Consider the following 24263-nt stretch of genomic DNA (forward strand, 5'->3'; position numbering starts at 1 on the left):
AGCTTTTACTGGAAACCAAAAGCTGGAGGGGAATATACAATTGACTCAGGATACAAAATGTTGATGGACAAAGGCAGCAGCAGAAGGAGGTGTAACCTGGAGGGAGTGGGATCAAGCATTTTAGAAAGAAGCCAACAAATGACTCAAATGTGGAATACACTGTGGAGGCTCAACATTAAAAATAAAATCAAGCACTTCATTTGGAAGTGTATTAAAGGAGCCTTACCAGTCAGGGAGGCAGTGAGGAAACGAACAGGAGTAGGTGATCCTATATGCTCAACTTGTGGTGAGGCACAGGAAACCATAGAACATCTATTACTTAACTGTTCCCATGCAATGGATGTATGGAAACCAGCTCCCCTTCAATGGGATGGAGCAAAAGACCAGAAGGGAGATTTCAAGAGATGGTGGCTGAGAATTTCAGAAGCAAGGACTAGACCAGAAGGGAAGGATCATATTGGACTGACAGCAAATTTATTGTGGTAGGTATGGAAAGATAAGAATAAGAAGGAATTTGAGAGCTCAGCTAGGTCAACACCAATGAGAACAGTAGAACGTGCGCATAAAGAATGGATGGAACAAGAGGTAGAAATTCAACAGGGAGATAGAAAGAGTACAGAAGAAATAATCCCTATAAATGAACAACAAAGCCAGAGCATTGGAAATGAAGGGGCTATAATTATAGAAGTGGCAACAGCAAAGAAGCAAGAACAGAATGCCCTTGGAATAAGAGTCACAGTAAGAATGTGGCAAGCACTAAAATTGCAGATTGGGTGCTGAAAGAGAGAAGCATTGCCATTAAAACTGGCTCTGTGTAAAGCTGTGCACCAGCAGTGGAGAAAGGTACGATTCAACTTTTGCAACAAAGAACTATGGAAACAACTAACACAGCAACGACCAACAGATAGCAAGATGGCTACTTTGTTGGAGGATATTTTGAATCTGAAGAGACTATTTTGCATGTGCCCCTTTGGTTTGGAAATGGAAGAAAATATGGTGGATAGTAGAAAATTGAGTGCAGATGCTTTAAGCATAATTGTGGATGAGGAAAGATTTTTTCCTCAGTGTTCTTTGAACACTTTTTGTACAGTTCCCTCGAGCCGTTGCTCGTAAATGTAACTTGTTCTTTCTGATAATGAAATTTCCTATCGTTTCGACAAAAAAAAAAAGAGTTACAAATAGAAGAAATTTAAAAACACAAACCCGTTGATTGTAGTTGAGGTCTTCGATATTCTTCTTCAGCTTGATGCTCCAACCCAAACAAGATACAAGCTCTTGTTTTAGCTTGCCTCTTCCCACACTTAAAAGACAAGAACTAGGTTTTTTTTCCCTCCCTTATGGTTTCATTGTATTTTTGTAAAAGAAACAAGTGAATTTCCTCTCCAAGTTCTTCCCCCTTTTCTTGCTTTCACCCTACTTTATTATATATAGAGAAGCCGTGCAGTTGCAGCAAGAAAGAGAAGGTTATGAACAGTAAACCCTAAAAATTTTAGAGTGTTCTCCCGTCCCTTGTGTAACCAATCCGATGGCCAGTCCTGACCAATAGCCAGCTGCCCTGTACAAAATTGGCCACCTCTGATAGCTATCAATTCTGATCCTTACAAGCAACTTTGATTCAAGTTGGTTCAATGGCACGTCTTGACCAAGTTGTTGCCAGCCCTAAACATTTCTTCAAGTTTCCTTTGCGCACTTCACTTCTTGCTTTGCACTTGTGTTCAATGTTTCTTCACTTGAACTTCAAAGACAATAGCAATCACATAGAACTTCCTTAATCACAATCCAATCATCTTTGAATTCTCCTTGCAAGTTAAAGTTCATTTTGCACTAACCTACAAAGCAAGATTGAAACAAAATATGAACCATAGAAGTGTAGTTTCCCAAGGCCAAACACAAAATGCAGAAAATGTAACATATATAATTACTAATAAAAACTCCTAAAACATACAGAAAACAAACACATTATATCCTATTAAATTTCATGAAACAAGTGCTTGTCACACACTATGTACAAAAAGAAACCTAAAATATGCTTGAACATAGTCTAATGTTAGGATGGTTCAATGAACTATTTCGCATGTCAAACAAGTTAACTTTCTCAGGTACATATCACTATGTTTAAGGAACATTTACTAGCCACTAATCTTATAGTTTAAGTTTTATATTATCAAACATTTTTTTTTATTTTTTCCTACCAAGGAAGCGGTGAGACTTAAGAAGTGAAAATGATACAAGGAGATTTGAACTCAGAATCTCTAATTTCTCGGACCTCAAGTTAAATAAAGTATATACGTAGAAAAAAGATGGTATTATGCTTTGAAGTAAACAAAGTATGTAACTAAATCAAGGCCTTCTCAACTATCAAACATTGGTTATGTGCTTTCAAGTTAAATAAAGTATATAGATAGAAAAAAGATGGTATTATGCTTTGAAGTAAACAAAGTATGTAAACAGGAGAAAGATGATTATTACATTGTGAATTACAATTAGAGTAATTAAGAGCTTCAAATTTCCTTTGCAATTTGGGCATAACGCATACAAGTACATCATAAAATGACCTAACAACAAACCCCACTCCTAATTCAATGTTTCCCGCCTTAAAGTTTAAAGAAAAATTATTACCCTTCTATAGTTCTGGCTATGTTCTTCAACACTTGCCAAGCAGTTAGCGATGCAGCAGGAATTGATCTTGCTTCCTGTGGGACACAAAATTGTATGAATCCTTTATTGCTAGGGAATAAATATGAAGATTGAAGATCAAAATGAAATGCATAGGAAAGTAATGAACTAAATACCTTAAAATTAAACTATGGCATTAGTGCAGAGGATGAAACTAATTTATCATCTTAAATTAAATGAGGAATTAGTAAAATTTTCCCAATGTACATTAAGGCAGAAAATTAGGACTAGAAATACTAAAGAGATTTTTTTCAATTTTTATTTAGGGATAGGAGGACAAATTTCAATTTGTGCACTTTACATTTTATTTATGCGAACCTAACACTGGTAAATCAATTAAACATCATCAACACCCAAAATCTTAACAATTGTAATTTTTTTCATGTTTCCCAATTCTAATGAATGAGCACGTTGATGTACCAAGGAGTTACCAGCTGAAAGCAAAGTTTAGGCCATTATTTGTACCTATGCTCTGGGGCAGTACCAACCAAAAAAAAAAGCAAAAATACAATATTGATGTAACTTCCAGAATTTCCAGTCATGCATGAATATGCCCAGTGGTTAGAGAAGGGCTCTTTCTTTTCTATTGTTAGGTTAAGGATTAGAATCGTGTGTTTAATAGTTAGTGGTGAGAAGAGTATGGGAAGGGGTGAAAGACTAAAAAAGAAAAAAAAAAGAAAAAAGAAAAACACATGCATTGATGCAATAATGATGTTGCCAATTAGTCACTTTAGGATATTCAAAATTCATGTCAAAACATGGTAGGAGCCTTCTTGATGCTACTCGGATGTTAGTCAAACTAAAATAGATGCTTCATTACTTAAATGTTAGTCAAAATGACAAGATGCTTCAATGTGTTTTGGTTATGAATTCCATACATGGGGGGTGAACGTCTGACTAAACAAGTGCACTATTACACTTTCTGAGGAATAGTTCTATCAGAGTTGAACTAAAAAGAATCCATAAAAAGAATTGAAATTTAGGAAGGTAAGAAGAAGGGAATTTTGGAGAAGAAATGGGGGAGAATTTTATTTAGAAGACTCTTCAATCAACGGTTACATAACCATCTTATTCTCCTAATTAGGTTATTAATAGAGGTCTCAACCCCATTCAGTAACTAAATAAGTAGTTACAACAACTAATCATCAACTAACTTTTTAGTATAATGGCACTATTTCTGATCTTTTACACAAGAAGCTAAAAATGATTAAAACAACATCGCCCTACTAATAGTTCTGATTCATGACAAATCCCTCCCCTTTAAGACCATCCTTGACCTCAAGGATGAAAAACAGGAAACTACTGTTTAATGAAGTCAAGATCTTCCCAAGTAGCTTTTTCAATTCTGAAATAAACCCACTTGATGAGAATTTGAGATATAGGTTGATGATTCTTCATTATAGCCCTTCGTTTCAGGACCAATTCTGGAGCAACTTGAATATGATCATCAGGACCAAATAAGAGCAATGTAGGCATGGAACCTAAGAATCTTCCGGCTTCTTTTTCAATATAGAAACATGAAATATCGGATGAATTTTTGAGCCTGCAGGCAACTCCATGGTATTTGAAAGCTAGTTTCAAAGATTTCCTGACTTCAACTAACTGTTGTCTATATGGCTGGAAGTTTCAAATAAACCATATCACCTACTTCCAGAACCCTTTAACTCCTCTTCTTAATTGCAAAATACTTCATTTGTTGTTGTGCTTTTGTCAAATGTTGGCAAAGAATTTGCAAGATAGCCTACCTATCTTTGACAAGATTACTTGTTGCTGGAACAATAGAATCATAGAGGGGTCCCATTGGTAACTGTACTAGTTTATATCCACAGAGAGCTTCAAATTGGGTCATGTCTAGACTAGTATGATGGTTGGTGTTATGCCACCATTCTGCTAAAGTCAGCTAAGATTTCCATTTTTGTGGTCTATCACTAGTCATACATCTCAAATATGTTTCCACATACTTGTTCACATGTTCACTTTGTCTATCTGATTGTGGGTGGTAAGATGTGCTATAATTTAGTTGAGTTCTACCAATCTGAGCAACTCTTGCCAGAAAAGACTTGTGAAAAGTTTATCTCTATTTGATACAATAATTTCTGGCAAATCATGAAGCATGAAAATAAGTGTTAAGAAGAGTTTGGTAACTTCCATTACAGAAAAAAGGAACCTTCAAGGAAATAAAATGGGAAAATATGGTCAGCCTGTTCACAACTACATTATAGTATCACAGTCATCAAAAAGAGGTAAACTCTCTGTGAAATCCATGCTGATTTGTGACCATGCTTGATTGGGAATTGGTAGAGGCTGGAATAAGCCTGCATATGGAACATTCTCATGCTTGTTTCTCTGGAAAATGTTACACCTCCTAACAAATTCTGTGACATCTATCCTCATTTGAGGCCAAAAGAAAATAGCACTTGACCTTTTGAAACATCCCAGTTGTCCAAAGTATCATCCAAATGCTGATGAATGCAATTGTTAGATAATCTGTTGTCTCAAATCACCATGGTTACCCAAAAAAATATTTTCTCTGAACCTTATAATTCCATCCCTACTCATAATCTGTCACAGAAGCATAATCAACTATCAATTGAGCAATTATCCCCTGACAAGATGAATCATTCTCATAACTGTCAGAGATATCCAATAACCACTGGGGTCTGGTGCAACCTATAGCACAAGATGTCCCCACAGAATCCTCATCCTGGAATCCTCTGGTAGATAATCCATCAGCAACCTTGTTATCAGCTCCTTTCCTATACTGGATTTCATAATCCAGTCCCAAAGCTTTGTCAAACATTGTGTTGCAGTGAAGTGCTCAACATTTGCTCTAGTAAAAATCTCAAACTCTAGTGATTAGTTCTTATAATAAAATGGTATTTAACCAAATAGTGCTTCTATTTTGTTACTGCCATTACAGCAGCTAATAGCTGCTCATATATAGAGAGCCCCAAGTTCTTAGAACTCAAAGCTTTGCTGAGATATGCTACTAGCTGGCCCTCTTGTATTAAAACAACACCAATGCCTCTATTGCAAGCATCGGTCTCCACAATAAAATGTTTGGTGAAATCTGGCATTCTCAGTACAGGAGTAGTGCTCATGATGTTCTTTAGCTGTTGAAAAGTTGTTGCTGCTGTTTCGTTCCAACAAAAAAAATCCTTCTTCAATAATTCAGTCAAGGGTTTACAAATTAACTCATAGCCTTGTACAAATCTTTTGTAATAACCAATGGGCCCCAAGAACCCCCTTAGAGATTTGATTGTGTCAGGTACTGACCATGCTCTGATACACTCCGCCTTAGCAGCATCTATTTCTACTCCATTATGAGATATAATATGCCTCAGGTACTCCATTCTTAGTTGAGCAAACATGCGTTTAGACATTTTTGCATACAACTGGTAAGATCTTAGAATTCTTAACACTGTTCTCAGATGATTTACATATGATTGAAGGTCTGGGCAATAAACAAGTATGTCATCAAAAAAAACTAAATGAATTCTTGAGCTAAGGCTGGAAAATTTCATTCATAAGGGATTGAAAGGATGCAAGAGCATTTGTTAAGCCAAAAGGCATAACTAAAAGCTCAGAATGGCCTTGGTGAGTTTGAAATGGTATTTTCTGGATTCACAGGCTATTTACCCTAATCTAGTGGCTCAGGTCTATTTTACTGAAAAATTTTGAGCCAAAAAGTTCTTTATTGTTTGGAATGGGTTATCTATCCTAAATGGTGAGGTCATTTAGGTGTTTGTAATCAACACAGAGGCGCCAAGTGCCATCTTTTTTTCTTGACAAGTAAGACAGGTGAAGAAAATAGGCTTGTACTAGGTATAATGATCCTAGTTTGATGCATATTTCTCATCTGATTTTCAATTTTAATTTTTTGGGAATGTGGATATCGATAGGGTTTGAGTTTAAAGGGCTAAGCATTTGGCTCAAGTGGAATGGTATGATCATGTGATCTTTCAGGAGGAAATTGTTTAGATTTTGCAAATACATCAGAGAATTCATGCAATAATTCTGAGATTTCACTAGGAAATGGAGTTATCTCACTGAAGAAGCCATTCTCATGTAGTGAACTGATAGAGGACAAACTCCTATGTCTTTGTTGGATGAATTTCTTCACTGATTTTGCTTCAACCAGCTTCAGGGTTGGTTGATCAACTGTTTCCTCCAACACCCCACTTTCATTTGAGAACTTGATCCGCAGCTATTTAAAATCAAAAGTAATAATGTTGTAGTGTGCCATCCAATCCAATCCAAGTATTACATCCCATATTCCCAGACTCATGATCACTATAGGGAAAGAAAAATTATAACTCGGAAGACTCCAAGTCACACTTGGACAGAACAATCCACTAGAAATGGTAGTTCTATTAGCAATAGTGGCTGTAAGAGGTGCCATTTTTATTGTCTTTAACTTCAGTGATTCCATTAATGTAGTATTCAAGAACTATTAGTACTCCCAGTATCAACTAGTATAGACACAACTTTTCCTTGTATTTTACCTTGCAGTTTTAATGTCTTCCTCTTCATAGAAACTGTCTAGGCATGCAAAGACACATATACTGACTGCCCAAGATTACTAGTGTTTTCATTCTGTTCTCCAATAGCATCAAGAAATTCCAATTCCTCATCATCTTCTAGAATGAAATTTAGATGCCTATATTTACAATGGTGACTAGGGTGGAATCTTTCGCCATATTTGAAACATAGGTGGTTATTCTTTCTATACAATATATCTAGAGGGGAAATCTTTCTACATCCTTGACTGTTGCCAGAATTCTTTTTTCTTTACACAAAATTTAACGAAGTCTTCCCTCCTGTGCTAATTCCTGCAAATGAAGTACTAGAGGATTTCAAACGGTCTCCGGTACCCCAAACTTTATTATTCTTGGCATTCTTTCATTCAAGATTAAAAGCTGTTCTTGCCACTCTGCTACTTCAAAAGCCTCCATCAGGTGGTAGGCTTCATCATTCGAACCATAGGTTTGATTTCACCCTTAACACCACTGATGAAACTGGAAATGAAATAAGATTCAGAGAGGTGAGGATCTCGAATTAACATCAAGGAACTTAATTCCTCGAACTTCTCTTGGTAGTCATTGATAGTGGTAGTTGGTTGAGTTTATTGAACTCTTCCACTTCATCCTTTTTGTTCTGCCACCGAACATCCAACAAAACAATTTGCGGAACCCTTCCTTAGATAGTTTCCCTTTACTCCTCTTGATTCCTTGAAACCATATCTCGGCCATTCCTTCCAAATATATTTCCACAATTTCCACCTTCTCAAGCTCAGGAATTTGATGAACCAGAAAGTATTTTTCACATTTTCAGATCTACTCTTGGGGCCTATATCCTTCAAAGAAAGGAAGTTCCACCTTGGGAGGATTTGGAACCATAAACCTGTGCTCTTTATTTACTGCTGACTGCTCCCCTCCATCCTTACACCTGGTATGAGGATTAGAAAATAGAGGAGTCTTTTCCTATGAATGGGACTCTCCTGTTGTTAATGTTCTGTCCCTATTGAGAGCTTGAAGGAAAGAAATCAGTTTCGTCTCGATTCCTACCATCATCATATCAATCTTCGTGTCAAGATCCTCAATTCTAGCATCTACATGCATTCGTATCTTGCATTTTTGTCTGCACAGAATCAGCGTGGGTTTGAACCCTAGCTTCAAGCTTCTTGAATTGCTTATGCAAATTCTTAAGTCTAGTATCATCCACCGTTGCAGCACTAGCTATGAATTTGGCCAAGGATCCAATGCCCTAATTACCAAATTGCTAGAGTTGAACCAAAAAGAACCGAGAAAAAGAATTGAAATTGAGGAAGGAAAGAAGTAGGGAATTTGGAAAAGAAATGGGGAGAATTTTATTCAAAAAAAACTTCAATCAATAGTTACATAACCACCTTATTCTCCTAATTTGATTATTAATGGATGTCTCAACCCCATTTAGTAACTAACTGAGCAGTTACAACAACTAATCATCAACTAACTTTATCTTTTACACAAGAAGTTAAAAATGATTAAAATGACTTGCCCTACTAATAGTTTTGATTCATGACAAACTCTAAGAGGTTCTGCCTGATCATTAGACCAAGATCCAAGATTTGAACAAGCCACATGCATTTTTCAATGTGATTTTTACTAATAGCTACAAATAAAAAATTACTTAAGAAAGAGATTAATATACGAATTTCTTTAAAGAAGGTGCACGAGTTTTATCAACTAAACCGACATCGTTGATAGGTTAATAATGCTCAAACTCCCAAGGATCATCTGGATCTTTGAAGCAATAATGCTCATCTGGATCTTTGATGAGTTAAAGAAGATGTACCTCTTTTTCACTGTCAAAATTATACTAGTACTACGAACCAACTCAAGGCTTCGATTAAGTAGTGTACAAAAAGATTCAAAACTGTAGAGGCGAAAACAAAATGCGTATTCAGGCATTTTCAGGACACTGTGGGTTCAATTTCTTTTTCTTTGGTGAATCATCTCCTTTCTAGGCAGCTAGCAATAATTTAAATACTTCTATTTAGCATTTGAGAAATTAGAAAAAACAGTAGTTAAAGAAAAATGTTATCAGGCAAATATTTTCAGCCTTTAAAACTTGGTAAATTTCTAGATGACCAAAAAAGCTTAATCTATATTGGAGAAATAGAATATTCACATATTGAGCAAATTACGGGTTACTCAATAAACTTTTTAAATGATATAGTTATATCCATCCAAAACATATATATTTTGGACCATTCTATCTGTTTTCACTGTTAAGTTTGTCTCTCAATTATGTCTCGTGACTGGTGCGAATCCTTGATTTTGTCAGACTTGGCAGTAGAAATAGACGGAATGGACCAAAATATACACATTTGAGAGTTAAATGAATAATTTCATACTCTTAAAAGTTGAGTGGTTAAAACTATGCTATAATGTTTAGTGGTAACTAGGTAATTTGCTCTAACATATTTTACAACCCAACAATTCGAACGAAATAGGCCTAGTCATATTTGGTCCCCGGTAATCCTTTCGAGCATGCTATATTTAAACCGGTAGATGAACTCAAAGGGATATTAACATAAAAACTATTCTTTGTCCTTGCATACATAAACTATTGGATTAATCTTTAGACATTGTCTGTGTATATACAATCCCTGTTAGATAAATAATACATATATAAAATTCAAATTTTAAATTCAAATTTTACGCATAAAATTCAAATAATGACCCAATTATAATAGTTTATATGCTGACACTATATAAATTTATTCTAAACTATTTGTCTTTATATTGCATACAAATCCAAATTGACACAGGACCCACAATCTCAGCGACAAAGAAGCGGTTAAAAGTTTGAAATTCTAATAATGGAAATTTGTGCGGTCCTCGTAGAAGTCAAGTTACATGAAGGAAATTTTAAAAACAGGAGCAAAGAACTGTTTACTTTATTAGGTTCATATGACCGGAAAATCTTTCAGGCAACCAATGTTTTGAAAATCGGACCGGACCGACCGGACCGACCGGTTCGATCGCGAACCGGCCAGGGCACCGGTCCGGTTCAATGCCATAGTTGACTTTGTCAGAAAACCGGTCAAGAACCGGTCGAACCGTAAAAACCGCGGTCGAACCGCTATTGAACCGGTTTTCAACCTTCTTCTTTTTTTTTTTTTTTTTTGCAAAATAAAGCTATCAAAATTCGAACTCAAGACCTTTGTAATAGAAGACCAATGTATTAACCGTTGCACCATCACATCCTATTAGTTTTTTTTGATAACTTATTTATATAAAGCAAACACTCATATTTCTTTTTTTCATTTTTCTTACAAAATCTCATTCTCTCATGGCTCTTTCTTTTTAATTTTCAACTCTCTCTCTCTCTCTCTATCCTCTTTTTTTTTGTCACTCCCTTTTTAATCAAACCTCTTTATTTTTACTTTATTGATGTTTTCTTCCATCTTTTTATTTTGTTTTTGTCCATTAAATTGAAAAAAGTTCAAAAAGAATTATTTTTTTAACCCAAATTATTTAATGCTACAACCACTCACTTTTATCTCATTTTTTGTTTCTTACCAAGTTTACATTTCTATTTTCGATTTTCTTGACTTCCTTCGAATTCCAAACTTCCTTTTTTAAATTGCAATCTCTAAAACGTAAATTAAAATTTAAGTTCACAATATCTAAATTTTCATAGACGTGAATTTTGTATAATTTCAAAATATTGTGATATTTTTGGGTTGGATTTAGACATAATTGAAATTGAGATGAAATTTATTTGTTTTAACTTATAATTTAAAAAATTTATTTTTAAAAATCCAAGTTATTAAAAAATAGTAAACCTTTCATCATATAAAGTATTAAATTAATCTATTACATGTCTTATTTTGTACATATATATATTTATATAAATAATTTTTTTAAAAATTCATTGAACCGGGGTTGAACCGGTCCGACCGGTTGAACCTCGACCATTTCACTTCACCGGTTCAATGAACGGTTCGGTTTTTAAAACATTGCAGGCAACTTACATAATTGACTAATTTAGAACCGTAAGTTGGAATTTGGATAGAGTATTATTCAAAATAATTATTGTAGTATTTTTTATGATATAATATATGTGAGATAAAAAGTGATTGAAAATATAAAAATATGAATTAAAAAATATGTTTATAACGTGAATCAAATATTAAATTAGATAAAATTGGGTTATCCAAACATTGGTCAAAGTTAATTCAGTTAACAAGAACGGTGACTTTCTTTTGTATGTTCGCAGTGATTGTATTGAATCGAACCACTTGAAACTGAGAGTGTTTGGATACCAAAATTATCTCAAATAATATTTCACTTGCATCATAAATATTTTTCAATCTATTTTTTTATATTCTCAATTACCTTTTTATTTCACATACATCACATCACAAAAAGTGCTACAGTAATTATTCCAAATAATATTTCAAACTACTGTTTTTTAGCAAAAGAAAAAAAATCTCCGAAACTATTCTTTCAAAAGTTCTCTGTGTCTGCACGAAGCACTTTCCCTCTATACACGAGAAAACCACAACGCATTCTAACTTTGACTCTCTCACTTGTAGCTCCCGCTCTCTGCACAAAATCCATCGACACACCGTGCCTCGCCGGTGTTGAAGAGCAAGTGTTTTGTCCAAGTCCCTGCAAAAAAGGTTGGTTCTTTCTGTCTCCTGTTTCCGCTGATTTTTTCCAATCCTTTTGCCCTGCTCTTTTTATTTTTCTGAAAATTTCTGCCCTGTCCGAATTCTTTTCGGATCTTTTGAGTTTTGGGTGCAATCGTCTCTGTATGGTTATTTACATGATCAATTTTTTCATTCCCCAAATTTCGTTGCCGTAATATTTATTTTAGCTGAAACTTTTGCCCAATACTTTTGCGGTGGGTTGAGTTGAATATTAAGGTAAGCTGTTAAAATCCAAAGGTTGTAGGATATGATAAGTTGTTTTAAGAGATTCAAGGGCAAGTTAATTGAGGTTTTTGTAGAGGTAAGCAGAACAGGAGCAGATGGGATGTTCTCTAATTACCGTGAATCAGATTGAGTTGGCTTTGCTCTTGACTTGAATTCTCCTTTGGTTATTCATTTTTTGTAGACTTTGTAGTTGGTGTTGTACGCTTGGAGATATTTAATTGTAGAACTTGTTTAAATTAATGAAAAGACAAATGGAAAAGGGGAAAAGACTTTGGGTCAAATTTTGCAATACTGGTCTTTGCTCTACCTGAATTTTCTCTATCACCAAAGCTTGCCACAAAATTCAAGCCTCACAGCTAAACTTTCCATCCTCAGTTTTACCAACTTTGTCATGTTTCTCCATTTGATTTTATCATCAGTCAACATTTTTCATCCCAAAATTTAATTCTGAAGATCTCCATGGTGGATAGAAGAAAATAGAGGAGAAAAGCTCATTGGTGCAGTTGATTGTCACTGCCACTGCTGAGATTATCACTAATAAGGCTCTGTGCAAGACTCAAATTTAGTTGTAACACCTGTAGGCGGAAAAAAGAGGGATAAAATTTACAAAAACATTGGTTTGAAAGGTAAGTAGGGGTGAGTGAAAGACACTAATTGAACTATAGTTGGTTCTTATGAATTTTGTTTCTTGGTTGGATAGGTTTGAATTATATGATTGGTTACTATAGTTGGTTCGTATGATTTTTGTTTCATGGTCTTGTTTTGCTTTCTGCGTTCTTTGTGATATCTTGATTTGATGTTATTACAAGAAGAAATGTGAAGATTTTTTTTTGGGTTTTACTGATAAAAAAATTAAAGTAGGTAGTTTTATTTGGGTTGTACTGTTGATTTATCAACTGATTTGGTATATGCTTGTTTACTTAGCTTCTTGTCAAGCAAAGGAAGAAAGGAAAAAAGTAGGCTAACTTTTACTGTTTAAGTCTTAGGGTTGTGTAAATACACCAAAGTATGTACTTAATGACTTGGTTATTATATGTTCTAAAAATTATTCTGTTATTGCAGGATATCGTTTTAACACTTATTGCCGCTCAAGAGGTGTGCTTTATTAATATATCCAACGACTTATAGTCTCTCATAACTACCTCCAACTTGTAAAAAGACTTGATTATGTCTGTATTGTTGTTAAAATTGGTTGGAGCATGATGATCATTGTAGTGTTAATAATCACTGCCAGGTACTTTGATTGAAAGCTGTTTAATGTTTTATATTCTATTCTCCCATATCTGTTTTTTTGATTGCAGCTGTTCAACCTAAAATTGAATTTTCTGGTTCATGTGGAAGAGTGTAGTGTTCGGGAAAGCCATATTTTGGTTAGGTGTAGTGCAGGGATAGATGTCTATGCGAGTGTATTTAACATGCCTTCACAAGATTTAGAATATTACCAAACTTTGCACTTAAACATGGGTGATTAGTACTCATTGCAAGTTGATGGAATTGATAATTTTTCAAATTCTTGTTTTATTGAGAAATCTGATATTTTTCCTTATATACACTCTACTATTCTCTTCAAAATTCAGGTTTAAAGAGAAATAGTTTTTGGAACCAAGAAGCAGAGAAAAAGCTAAGAAATTTCCCCATTTTGTCTATCCGGTTTGCTTTCTTACTTTATCTCTAATTGCATTGATTACCTAAGAGTACCACGGGCTATCATGTAATTTTGAACTTTATTTTTTTATTTTGGTTGGAATATAAAATCTTGTTTTTACTGCTCTGTTTGGCTGGTTTTTGCTATTAATGACTGTGTTTTTATTGTGACTTATATTTAAAAAGTTTGTTCTGTCATTGAACTTTTCAAGAAAGAGCAGAAAATTTTCTTTTAGTTTAAATTGACGTCCTATTGTTCATTTATGTTGTGTTGGTGAAAAGGTGGCATGAATGAAAGATATCTACATGATTTATAGGCTAAAATGCATACGCTGTCTTTTGGCTTTCTATTGTTTATTATTTATTTATTCAGCATTCATGTTTCAGGAAGGCTGGCAAGAGGTATCATTCAAATACGATGGTGGCTCAAAATGCACATGCTGTTTTTTGGCTTTATGTTCTTTATTTATTTATCCAGCATTAATGTTTGAGAAAAAAATTGATTGACAATAGGTATTATTCAAAGATAATGGTGGCTCAAACTTAGGAGTACGGAATGTGCTCTTGACTGCTTTGTTTCATATTTGGTCCTTTAGTATTTCCTTAAAATTTCACAACAAAGCATGGCAAAGACTGCTGGTGCGTTACCTGTGGTTTAACAAGATTGTCATTCTGTTATTTATACAAGATGTTTTTAAATTCTAATATGATTCCTTCTTGGCAGAGCTGATTGATGTTTAGATAGTGGAAACTTGGAAGCTAATGGAGTTTTGTCATGAGTGCTTGATACTTTGTTTTTCCTTTCTTTCTAATATCTTTAGCAAACAGTCATTATTTAATTGTACAATCACTTACTATAGCATAGACATCAAATTTTGTGATGATTCTTTTTAATCTTTCAGCACTAATACATACTTCAAGTAGAATTTTTTGATTGCACCAGACACTAACCAAGCAAAAACTAGAGGCATTTCTAGACATACCAGCCAAAGAGAACTTTTGGATGAATGTATCTTTAATAGTAACTTATTTCCTTTTCACTAGTAATGACACACATTTTACATTGGGAGAGCCTACCTCAATTATACATGTTATTATGCTCTTCAACTTTATTAGTATTAATGTTAACTCTTATTTGCCTTGGTTCTTACCTAAATTAATCATAACTGAAATGTTGACAAAATCCTTCAATTATCTACCGCACATAGAAATTATAAAAAAAATTATTGGAAAAATACAGCCCCTGAGGGCTCTGGGCAACCATGTTAACTTCACACCATGCATTGCATGGTGATTCCCTCCTTGTCTATCTCTAAGCAGATATAATTTCTCCTTATCGGACCCTCTCCAGTCTGTTGTTTGTGGTTTTCATCATCTGTTTTTTGCTTGTTTTGACGAGCAGAGCTTTTTTTTTTTTTTTTGGTTAAAAAAAAAATAGAGTTAGAACAAAGAAGAGCAAATCCGGATTGTGCACACCAAATGTTGTTTTCTATTTTTGATATAGGAGTTATTAGTTTATATGGTTGCATCCAAGCAACAGTATCGGATTGATGTGGTTTCATCTTGGTACTTGGATTTATGGGTTTTAACTGTTGAGTACAAGAATGACGAATTTGTCCGCAGTTTCTGTGGATATAACAATTGCTTAGTTCATAAACTGAAATATTTTTCTCAATTGAAATATTGAAAGCAGAGGTATGTTCATAGTTGAGAACTTCCTTAATTGCGATACTTTGGGGGCCTTTTGAATTGCTAAAGATGTAGAGCATGTTTAGCTTGCTAAAATGTGTATGCTTGTTTTGGGGACTTAAAGTTTGTCAGCCATTAAACAGAGTGTATACATGAAGTGGTACTCCGCATGCTTTCTCATTCAAGGAATTATGTGAGTTTAGAAATAATTTTATGCAATTATTTCTTCCACTTGATCAGTGTTGCAGTTGTAATTTTTCTTTTCCTATTGTTGTTTGATAAAGGTTCCGGTTTGAGGTATGGCTCTTATGTTGATGTCATAGTTGCTAAATCTGAGGTGCAAAGAATATGTATGTTCCTATTGTAAGCAGGGTTCCTTTGGGTATGATCATTTTTTTAGAGGAAATGGGAACTATAACTGCTAAATATTTCCCAATTTCCATTGGACAGCTTAGCTAGTAAATTGCCAGAGTTTCATAATTCAGTTGTTGTGCCCCTGTAAAAGATATTTTATAAAGCTGATAGTACGTAGATTTTGGTCTAGACTTTCATAATTTGGTTGTTACTCCAAGTTTTAACCAATTATAGTTTCTTTAATATTTAAGAGACGAATGGGTAGGATATAAGAAACTTAAGCCCTATATAATTCTCCCTTACAACTTTATAAGGTTGAAAAGCTAAATACTGACTACAGTGATATTAAGGTAGGCTTGAGCGGAGATTGTAGTTTGATTGCAGAAAATGGGAGAGGGATCAGGAGAGGAGGACATGCCTAGAGATGCAAAGATCGTGAAATCTCTACTAAAATCAATGGGTGTGGAAGACTTTGAGCCTCGTGTTATCCACCAATTCTTGGAACTTTGGTACAGGTACGTGGTGGATGTGCTTACAGATGCACAAATTTACTCAGACCATGCTGGCAAATCTGTGATCGATTCTGATGATGTCAAGCTTGCCATTCAGTCCAAAGTCAATTTTAGCTTCTCACAACCTCCTCCACGTGAGGTATATTCTTCATTAAGTTAACCCACAGCCCTATTTTCATCCTAATAGCCATTATTACTAGTAGTAGTAGTAGTAGTAATTTTCTCTCCTCCTTTCTCCCTGTGAGGATTTTCAATTGATTGTTGAGAATTTCAAGTTTTGTGCTTATTGAGCCACTCTAACAAAGCTGATTGAATTCAGATTGAATAAGATTAAACATAATTCAAGCTTGTTACTGAAAATTAGATTTAATTGAAAATACAAAAACAAGCTTGAAATTCTCCTGCTCCCAAGCTAACTGTTACTCGGAAGTAGCATTCTAAAAGGCATTTTTGGGCAAGTCCCAAATGCCCTAGGGCGTTTGAATGGGGCATAAGTCTTGTTAGGCGTTTCCCCCCCCCCCCCCCCCCCCCCCGGGCGGCCGTTTAAGTCTAAACTTTGATTTTTTTTCTTCCTTATCTTTGCTTATAGTCCTTGTTATTGTTTAGTAATTTGAAGAATGATTCCATTTATCTTCTCTATGGAGATAGTTTGGAGAAAATACCAAGTTGAAGCGTCCATGACATTGTTTCCTATATGTTTGTCCCTTTTCATTTGTCCTAAGATATATTTATTTTTTGCTAACATGATTCTAGATGGTGAATATATGGATTAGAGTTATGTTATGATTTTACTTGTTAGACAACAATAATGGTTTTTTTTTTTATCAATTTTTGGGTGTGTGTGTGTGTAGACAGGTGTATGAATATTGTAATTTCGTAGTATTATTGCATATTTTATACTTTCATATGTTTAAAAAAAAATCAAAATTTGTGGGGCTTACGCTCCATATCTTAGGGCTTTTACCCCACTTGGGCGAACATGGATCGCTCCGTCCAACGCCCTTGCGTTTAAACCATTGCTCAGAAGCACCACACTGCTGAAGATGCAGTGTCAAATTCCGGGAATTTGCCGCTTTTACCAGCTCTCCTTAATCCTGAGTTGTTGATTTGTCTGAATGTTTTTTGTTTTATTGTCATTCGCAATGTATTCTTTTTATGGAACCTGGAAGATGATATGTGAGTTTTTGAGGTGAAGTTGCAGCATTTAAAATTGTAATATTAGGGAAAGCCCTCTTCCAACTGACATGCAAATAACATACCTAGTCTTGTGTCCTAGCAGTGTACTTACTAACAATTTTGTATTGATTACTGTTCAGGTCCTACTAGAGCTAGCTAGGAATAGAAACAAGACCCCTCTACCAAAATCAATTGCCGGGCCTGGAATTCCACTTCCTCCTGAACAGCATACCCTAATCAGTCCCAACTACCGATTTGCTATTACAAAGAAACAAAGCAAGGAAGCAGTTGAGGAAACGGAGGATGATGAAGAGGCTGCTGATCCTAAACTTAACCCTTCTCAAGAGCAAAGAATAGATGCTTCACAAGGCGCAGCTCAGCGTGTATCTTTTCCAATTGGACCCAAACGATCAAAATGAGCATTTTAATCTCAATGGCAGTTGCCAAAAATCATATAGTGGTCAATTGTATGTTTGGGCTTATATATAGTTCTTCTCGCTGCAAAGTTCCCAGGAAGATTGACATTTGTCATCTCCATTCCTTGACTCCTTTCTCATAAGCTAGTCCTTTCTTGTAAGCTAGGATTCAGTGGTTGGTTGTTTAACCTGTGGCTTTTATGACCGCTGGTGATGCAATCCGGGGCAGTGTTGACTGGTAAAATTCATCCCTAAAATGAGACTCTCAAAATGTTTTCATACTTGGGAAAAGACAAACTGGAGAATTGTATGTATACTGGATGCACGATTGTTTGTGTTCGTCGAATGATCCTTCTTTTATTGTTACTAACACTGCAGTAAATTTGCTCACATCCAGTGGAAAGTTATAACTTTTTTAAGAATTTGTGTTCTTAATCATCGGCAATGCTTTGGGCTGGTTCATGTATCCTGCTTTAGGTTCAATTAGAGCTATATTTGACTAGAAATGATGATTTCTGCGGTGGTTCAACAGTTGAGTAGGAAAAAGTCACCTGGTAAAACAAAAAAGTTATACCGGAAATTCAGGCCACGATACCAGTAGAAACCAGTGAGAAGGTATCTCACGCCTCAAAGCTAGATCCATATTCCATTGTGAATATACAGCCGTCACCCCATAGGGCGGAAAACCTAGCTCTAGTAAAGTCTCACCTAGATCATCAGGCGAGCACAAATAACTGTTTGATGCTCATTTTCCTCTTACTTCACGTGCCCTGAAAAATTTTCGTCAGGCGACAATACCCCCGAGCCCAAAAAATGACCAGAGAATTCTTGCAAGGTAAAGTTTGGATAGACAATCTTACCTTATTTGTCTACAATGCACGTGAACGTTCCAGAAAGTCACATCACGTTCTTGTTAGTTTTGGTTATTGGTGAAGAAATCGTGCAGACTAACAAAACTGGAAGGCAACATGATTAACAACCTTACCAGCAGCGAAAAAAATCTAAGAGTTGTGCCATAGCACTCCCTTGATCTAGTTGAGTCTGTATACCCACTAGCCCCTACAACAGCTTCTTTAGGATCCCCCTCCCCCTAGATTAGGATAGAGTAGGTTATACAAATATATCGTAGCTGACAAAAAAAAAAAATGATTAACAACCTGGTGCTAGTATCTAAACACAAAGCAACACGTCCTATCAATTCAGTTATCCATTTATCTGAAGCTGTTCTGTACAGATATTATGATATATATACAAACACATACACAAAAGAATGAGTAATTTGTCCATGGTACCCTATTACTACACGTAAAGTATCAGAACGGGTAAGCTGTTCGAGCCAATCATTGAACTGCGAGAAGTTGGTATGGTGAGTCCTCTGTCATACATGCGCTAAATCTCCTCCCTGTACTCCATCAATGATTTATCTGGTATTGCCGGAGTTAATTCCACAACAACAGAACAACTCCCATTTTTAGCTTGCACATGGGGTCTCTTATAGTCAATGATGGAGCCAAGCGGGGGCAGAGGGGGCCATGGCCCCCCCTAAGTTTTGAAAATTTTAATTCATAATATGTAAATATATGTATAAGTTAAAGTTGGCCCCCCCCTAATTTTTTACAATTTTAGTTTATATTATGAGAGTTTATATATATATATATATATATATATATATATATATATATATATATATATATATATATATATATATTTGTGTGTGTATATGAATTAGCCACCTTTTGATTTAATTTTTTCTTCAAAAAAAATTTATTTATTTTTTATTGTACTAATTATTTAACACTCAAAAAATTAAACATATAATTTGATAATCCATAGTAAATTGACCCAATTTGATGTATTATAATGAAAGACTCAATTCATAATTATCAATGGGCTAAAATAAAAATAATTACTTTATTGGTCCATTTACAAATATACACCTTAGCCTAATTGATAAAAAATTTAAAATTAGTGATCTATCCTCTTGTTGACTCATATACAAATATACAAATAATTACTTGAAAGCTTGGTGAAGACAAGAAATTGAGTGATACATCCTGTTATTGGCAGATTGATTATATTTGTTCTCACTCTTTCTGTATTAACTGCAACTATAGAACGTGCATTTTCAATTGTGAATATAATCAAAACAAGATAAAAGATAATTTCTTGAATGATTGTCTAACAATGTACATAAAAAAAAGGATGATCAAAATTTAGCACCGATTCAATTATAGATGATTTTAGTTCTATGAAAGAACGTAAATCTCAATTTACTTTTAATAAAAGAGGATAAAATTTCAAGGTATATTTACATAACTTTTATCTTTTTTTTAATTGAAAATAATTATATTTATATTACATAGTTATATTTTTGTTTTTGCACAGGTGACATATTGGAACATTTTCTTATAATGTACAACTTAAGTGGTTTGTGATGTTATAAGATATTTAATCAAATGTTATTTCTTATCTTAATTTTAGTTCTGACTATACTACATATTTATGAAATAGACATACCTTTATAATTAAAATTAAAATTTGATATTTTAAGATGTCATATATTTAAATAAATAAAAATTAGTTTGAACATAACATATTAAGATAATTTTGATCGAAAAAATTTTGGCCCCCAAGGAAAAAGTCCTGGCTCCGTCACTGCTTATAGTTGCAAGGTTCTTGACCCCAAAAAAAAAAAAAAAAAAAAAAAAAGTTGCATGGTTCAGTGGGGGCCTAAGCTCCTCCAGTAGAGTTCGCTTATAGTTGCATGGCCTAACCATGGCCCTTGATGGTCGAGTTCGCTCGAAATTCCTGTATAGACTCTGCAACACCAAAAAACCAGATTAGTCCATGGTTCAAAGACGCGGCCAAGTCATCGGTAGAACGAAACTCTCCGTTCCGATATCGAGACCAGATGACTCCGAGATATATGGATCGTCGAGAACTCGGTCGAGAAGTCTTTGACACGAATAGAAATGGCCGAATCGCACCGAGTCATTCCTAATCAACTCAAATCCAACTAAAAACCAATGGAAAAAAACTAATTTTAATTATTTTTGTTTAACATATTTTTTATATTATTCATAATTTTTAGAATATTAAATGTTTCAAAATTGCATCTCGCCGAGACTGCGACCAAAATGCCAAAATTGATATGGAACGGTCCGAACCGTGACTGCGACCGCGATTTTGAACCATGGATTAGTCGTGACAATTTGTATCATCATATGAGTAGTACTAAAATTTCAAACCAAAGAGAGGACCAAAGGGCAAAAAATTTGAATGAACTCTTGCTATAGCTACGTCACACAAAAATGCCATTAGAACACCAGAAATTGGCCAACTAAAGCATTTGCTTCTGAATTAATTCTTTTGCAATCATTGACAACTAAAGTAGATGTACAAACTACTGAAAGCATCAATAAAAGTTGGATTGGATCTGGGTCCTTGCACTTCTAACGGCTATGATCAGCCCATCTGATCTTGATCTCGAACACATCTCGATCATTGATTTAAATTTTTATCAATCCAAATTTCATGATTTTTTTTTTAGTTTTCAGCATGGGAAAGCAAGAGACAAATTTTTAAACATTGAAACTGTAATTTATTTGGAACACACACCACGTACGTGCACGAAAAGGAAAGAAACACATTACACACACATATATTCACACATTAATTACACAAAATAGGGATAACAACTTCAATATAATGCCGTCAACAACAAGGATTTGTAGCACGGTGACAAACAAAACATATACATACATATATATATAGAGGACAAATTACACTTTATCCCTTATGGTTTAGTATTTTCCTACATAAACCCTCTATAGTTTCAAAAGTTATACATAACCCTTTCATGATTTAGATTAAAGTGTCAAAGTGACGGAATTGATCATTCGTAACGGAGTCACCTAAAATGTCAAAAATACTCTTATGTAAAGTTGAAAATTATTTATTAGCCAAGGGGGTTATGTGTATATTTTAAAAATTATAAGGGGGTTATATGGTAAAGTATTAAATAATAAGAGGGTTATATGATAAAACAAAAAATCATACGGAATTAGTGTGTTATGTATTTATAAAGGTAATTTCGATATTTTAAATGTTCCATTACGAATGATTAATTCTGTCATTTTGACACTTTAATCCAAACTATAAGCGGGTTATGTATAGTTTTTGAAACTACAAAGGGGTTATGTAAAAAAACTAAATCACAGGGGGCGTAATTATATATATATATATATATATATATATATATATATATATATATATATATATATATATATATATATATATATATATATATATATATATGCATAAGTGCATTGCAGCTACAGCTGCATACAAATTCTATTAGAACTTGCATTGATGAATTATTTGAACACAATTTGATCGCGATCCTGAGAATTAAGCATATATATCAAATCATAGTGAATAAAGATGATGAGGAAGCCGAGGCTCAACAACGGCAACAAGCGGGAACTTCCTCGGTGTTGAAAGCCCGATGATTTCTTCCATGTCCAACTCCTCTGGATTCATATCGCCTGGCAACTTCCAGTTGTATCCATGTAAAAGATTGGCTAAAGTGGATTGGACAACCTTAAGGCCTAAACTGTACCCCGGGCACATTCTTCTTCCAGAACCAAAAGGCAACAACTCGTAGTCTTGCCCTTTGACATCAATTTCCTTTCCAATGAATCTTTCAGGGTAAAACTCCTGGGGGTTTTTCCACAATTCGTGATCCCTCCCAATTGACCAAACATTAATGAGAACTCGAGTTCCCTTTTGGACATCGTACCCTGCAACATTGCAATCTTCGCGGGCACATCTTGGCACCAGCATTGGTGCCACAGGGTGCATACGCATTGTTTCTTTAACAATAGCTTCTACGTAAGGAAGGTTTGGGATGTCCTTCTCTGTTACCCATCGGTTCTGACCGATAACCTCGTCAAGTTCTTGGGTTGCCTTTTCGAATAATTCTGGCTTTTTCAGCAACTCCGAAATGGCCCATTCGACTGTTATCGCTGAGCTCTCAGTTCCACCAACAAGTAGGTCCTGGAGTTCATTCATTATTCGAAAACATTTCAGTGCAATTATTAAAGTTATCAGAATAATTTGTACTTTCGGTTCCACCAAGAAGTAGCTCCTGGAGTTCATTCGTTGCGCAAAAGTGCAATTATTAAAGTTTATATATATATATATATATATATATATATATATATATATATATATATATATATTACAAATAGAGCCACTATACCAGAGTGAATGCTTTGACTCCATGCCTCTCCAGCTTCACCTCTAAAGTCTGATCCTCCGCAAGGTCCAGAAGGACGTCCACCATGTCCTTGCTTACACGATTCTGTTCATCATTCCTCATCCTGGCCGCATTATGCTCATCCAGGACATGCTCCAGAAACCAGTCGAATTTCTTGCTCAGGGCTTTCAGCCTCTTAATATACCCCTGCAAATCCAAGAAATTCAGCCAAGGTATTGAATCACCAATGTTAAAGACACCATTGAGCAAAAGAAGCTCGTCCATCATTTTCACGAACTCTTTAGGCGTGATGATTGAGTTCTGATCAGACTCGTCCAAGTATCTTTTCCCCAACACCATCCTACTAATCACGTTCAAGGTCATAGTTGTGAGATAATCTTTCAACAAGACAGGCTTGCCTAAAGATTGGAACAGCCCCAGAAGAAGTGAGTTCATTTCTTCCACACGAATATGTTCATAGGACTCGAGTCTTTTTGCGCTGAACAATTCCATGAGGCACATCTTACGCGCCTGGCGCCAGTATGGTCCGTAAGGGGACCATATGATGTCAGAGAAGTTATAGCTGGTATACTTTCCGGCTGCAGTTGTGGGCCTATCAGCAAAAGTGACGTCCATGGTCTTGAGGAAAACTTTGGCCATCTCCATGGAGGAGCCGACCACAACGGGGAAGGAGCCAAAACGGAGGTGCATTAGGGGACCATATGTTAGGGAGAGTTGATGGAGTGAACGATGAGGGAGGGTGCCAATGAGGTTTAAGTTTCCAACGATAGGCCAGGGCTTTGGACCTGGAGGGAGGTTGAGTTTTTTCTGATGAAAACGCCTACGAAGGAGCGCGATGACCATCGTTGCAAGCCATGCGACTGCGTAGGCGGCCCAACTGGTGGTGGGGGTGAAAGAAATCTCCATTTCTTTTGGTGTGTGTGTGTGTGTGTGTGTGTGGAAGTGTGTTTTAATGAGCATGGAACCTTGAAGGGGTGCTATATAAAGTTGTGGAACTGGCCGAGTAATTAACTACTACTGCCAAGAACTCATTGTTTACTATTATGAACGGTCTGTCGGCCAATGGTCAATTGAAATCAGTGTTT

At 35.2% G+C, this 24263-nt stretch overlaps 3 protein-coding genes across 3 annotated transcripts; 1 reads left to right on the forward strand and 2 right to left on the reverse strand.

The window, feature by feature from the left end:
• Positions 1–5573: 5573 nt before the first annotated feature.
• Positions 5574–6029, reverse strand: LOC140036268 (uncharacterized mitochondrial protein AtMg00860-like). The gene has a single exon (XM_072077618.1). The coding sequence runs from the start codon at positions 6027–6029 to the stop codon at positions 5574–5576; it is 456 nt and encodes a 151-aa protein (XP_071933719.1).
• Positions 6030–7037: 1008 nt separating this feature from the next.
• Positions 7038–18236, forward strand: LOC140036269 (uncharacterized). Its single transcript, XM_072077619.1, has 7 exons — positions 7038–7071; positions 11645–11851; positions 13169–13201; positions 13684–13756; positions 14138–14152; positions 16309–16444; positions 17622–18236. The coding sequence occupies exons 1-7, from the start codon at positions 7038–7040 to the stop codon at positions 17898–17900; spliced, it is 777 nt and encodes a 258-aa protein (XP_071933720.1). The 3' UTR covers positions 17901–18236.
• A 4002-nt stretch (positions 18237–22238) lies between these two features.
• LOC140037007 (trimethyltridecatetraene synthase-like) lies at positions 22239–24137 on the reverse strand. Its single transcript, XM_072080470.1, has 2 exons — positions 23161–24137; positions 22239–22955 (listed from the first exon to the last, which is right to left on the reverse strand). The coding sequence occupies exons 1-2, from the start codon at positions 24082–24084 to the stop codon at positions 22326–22328; spliced, it is 1554 nt and encodes a 517-aa protein (XP_071936571.1). The 5' UTR covers positions 24085–24137; the 3' UTR covers positions 22239–22325.
• Between the last annotated feature and the right edge of the window lie 126 nt (positions 24138–24263).

This window comes from Coffea arabica, chromosome 2e, assembly GCF_036785885.1.
Source record: "Coffea arabica cultivar ET-39 chromosome 2e, Coffea Arabica ET-39 HiFi, whole genome shotgun sequence".
NCBI classification, from domain to species: domain Eukaryota; kingdom Viridiplantae; phylum Streptophyta; class Magnoliopsida; order Gentianales; family Rubiaceae; genus Coffea; species Coffea arabica.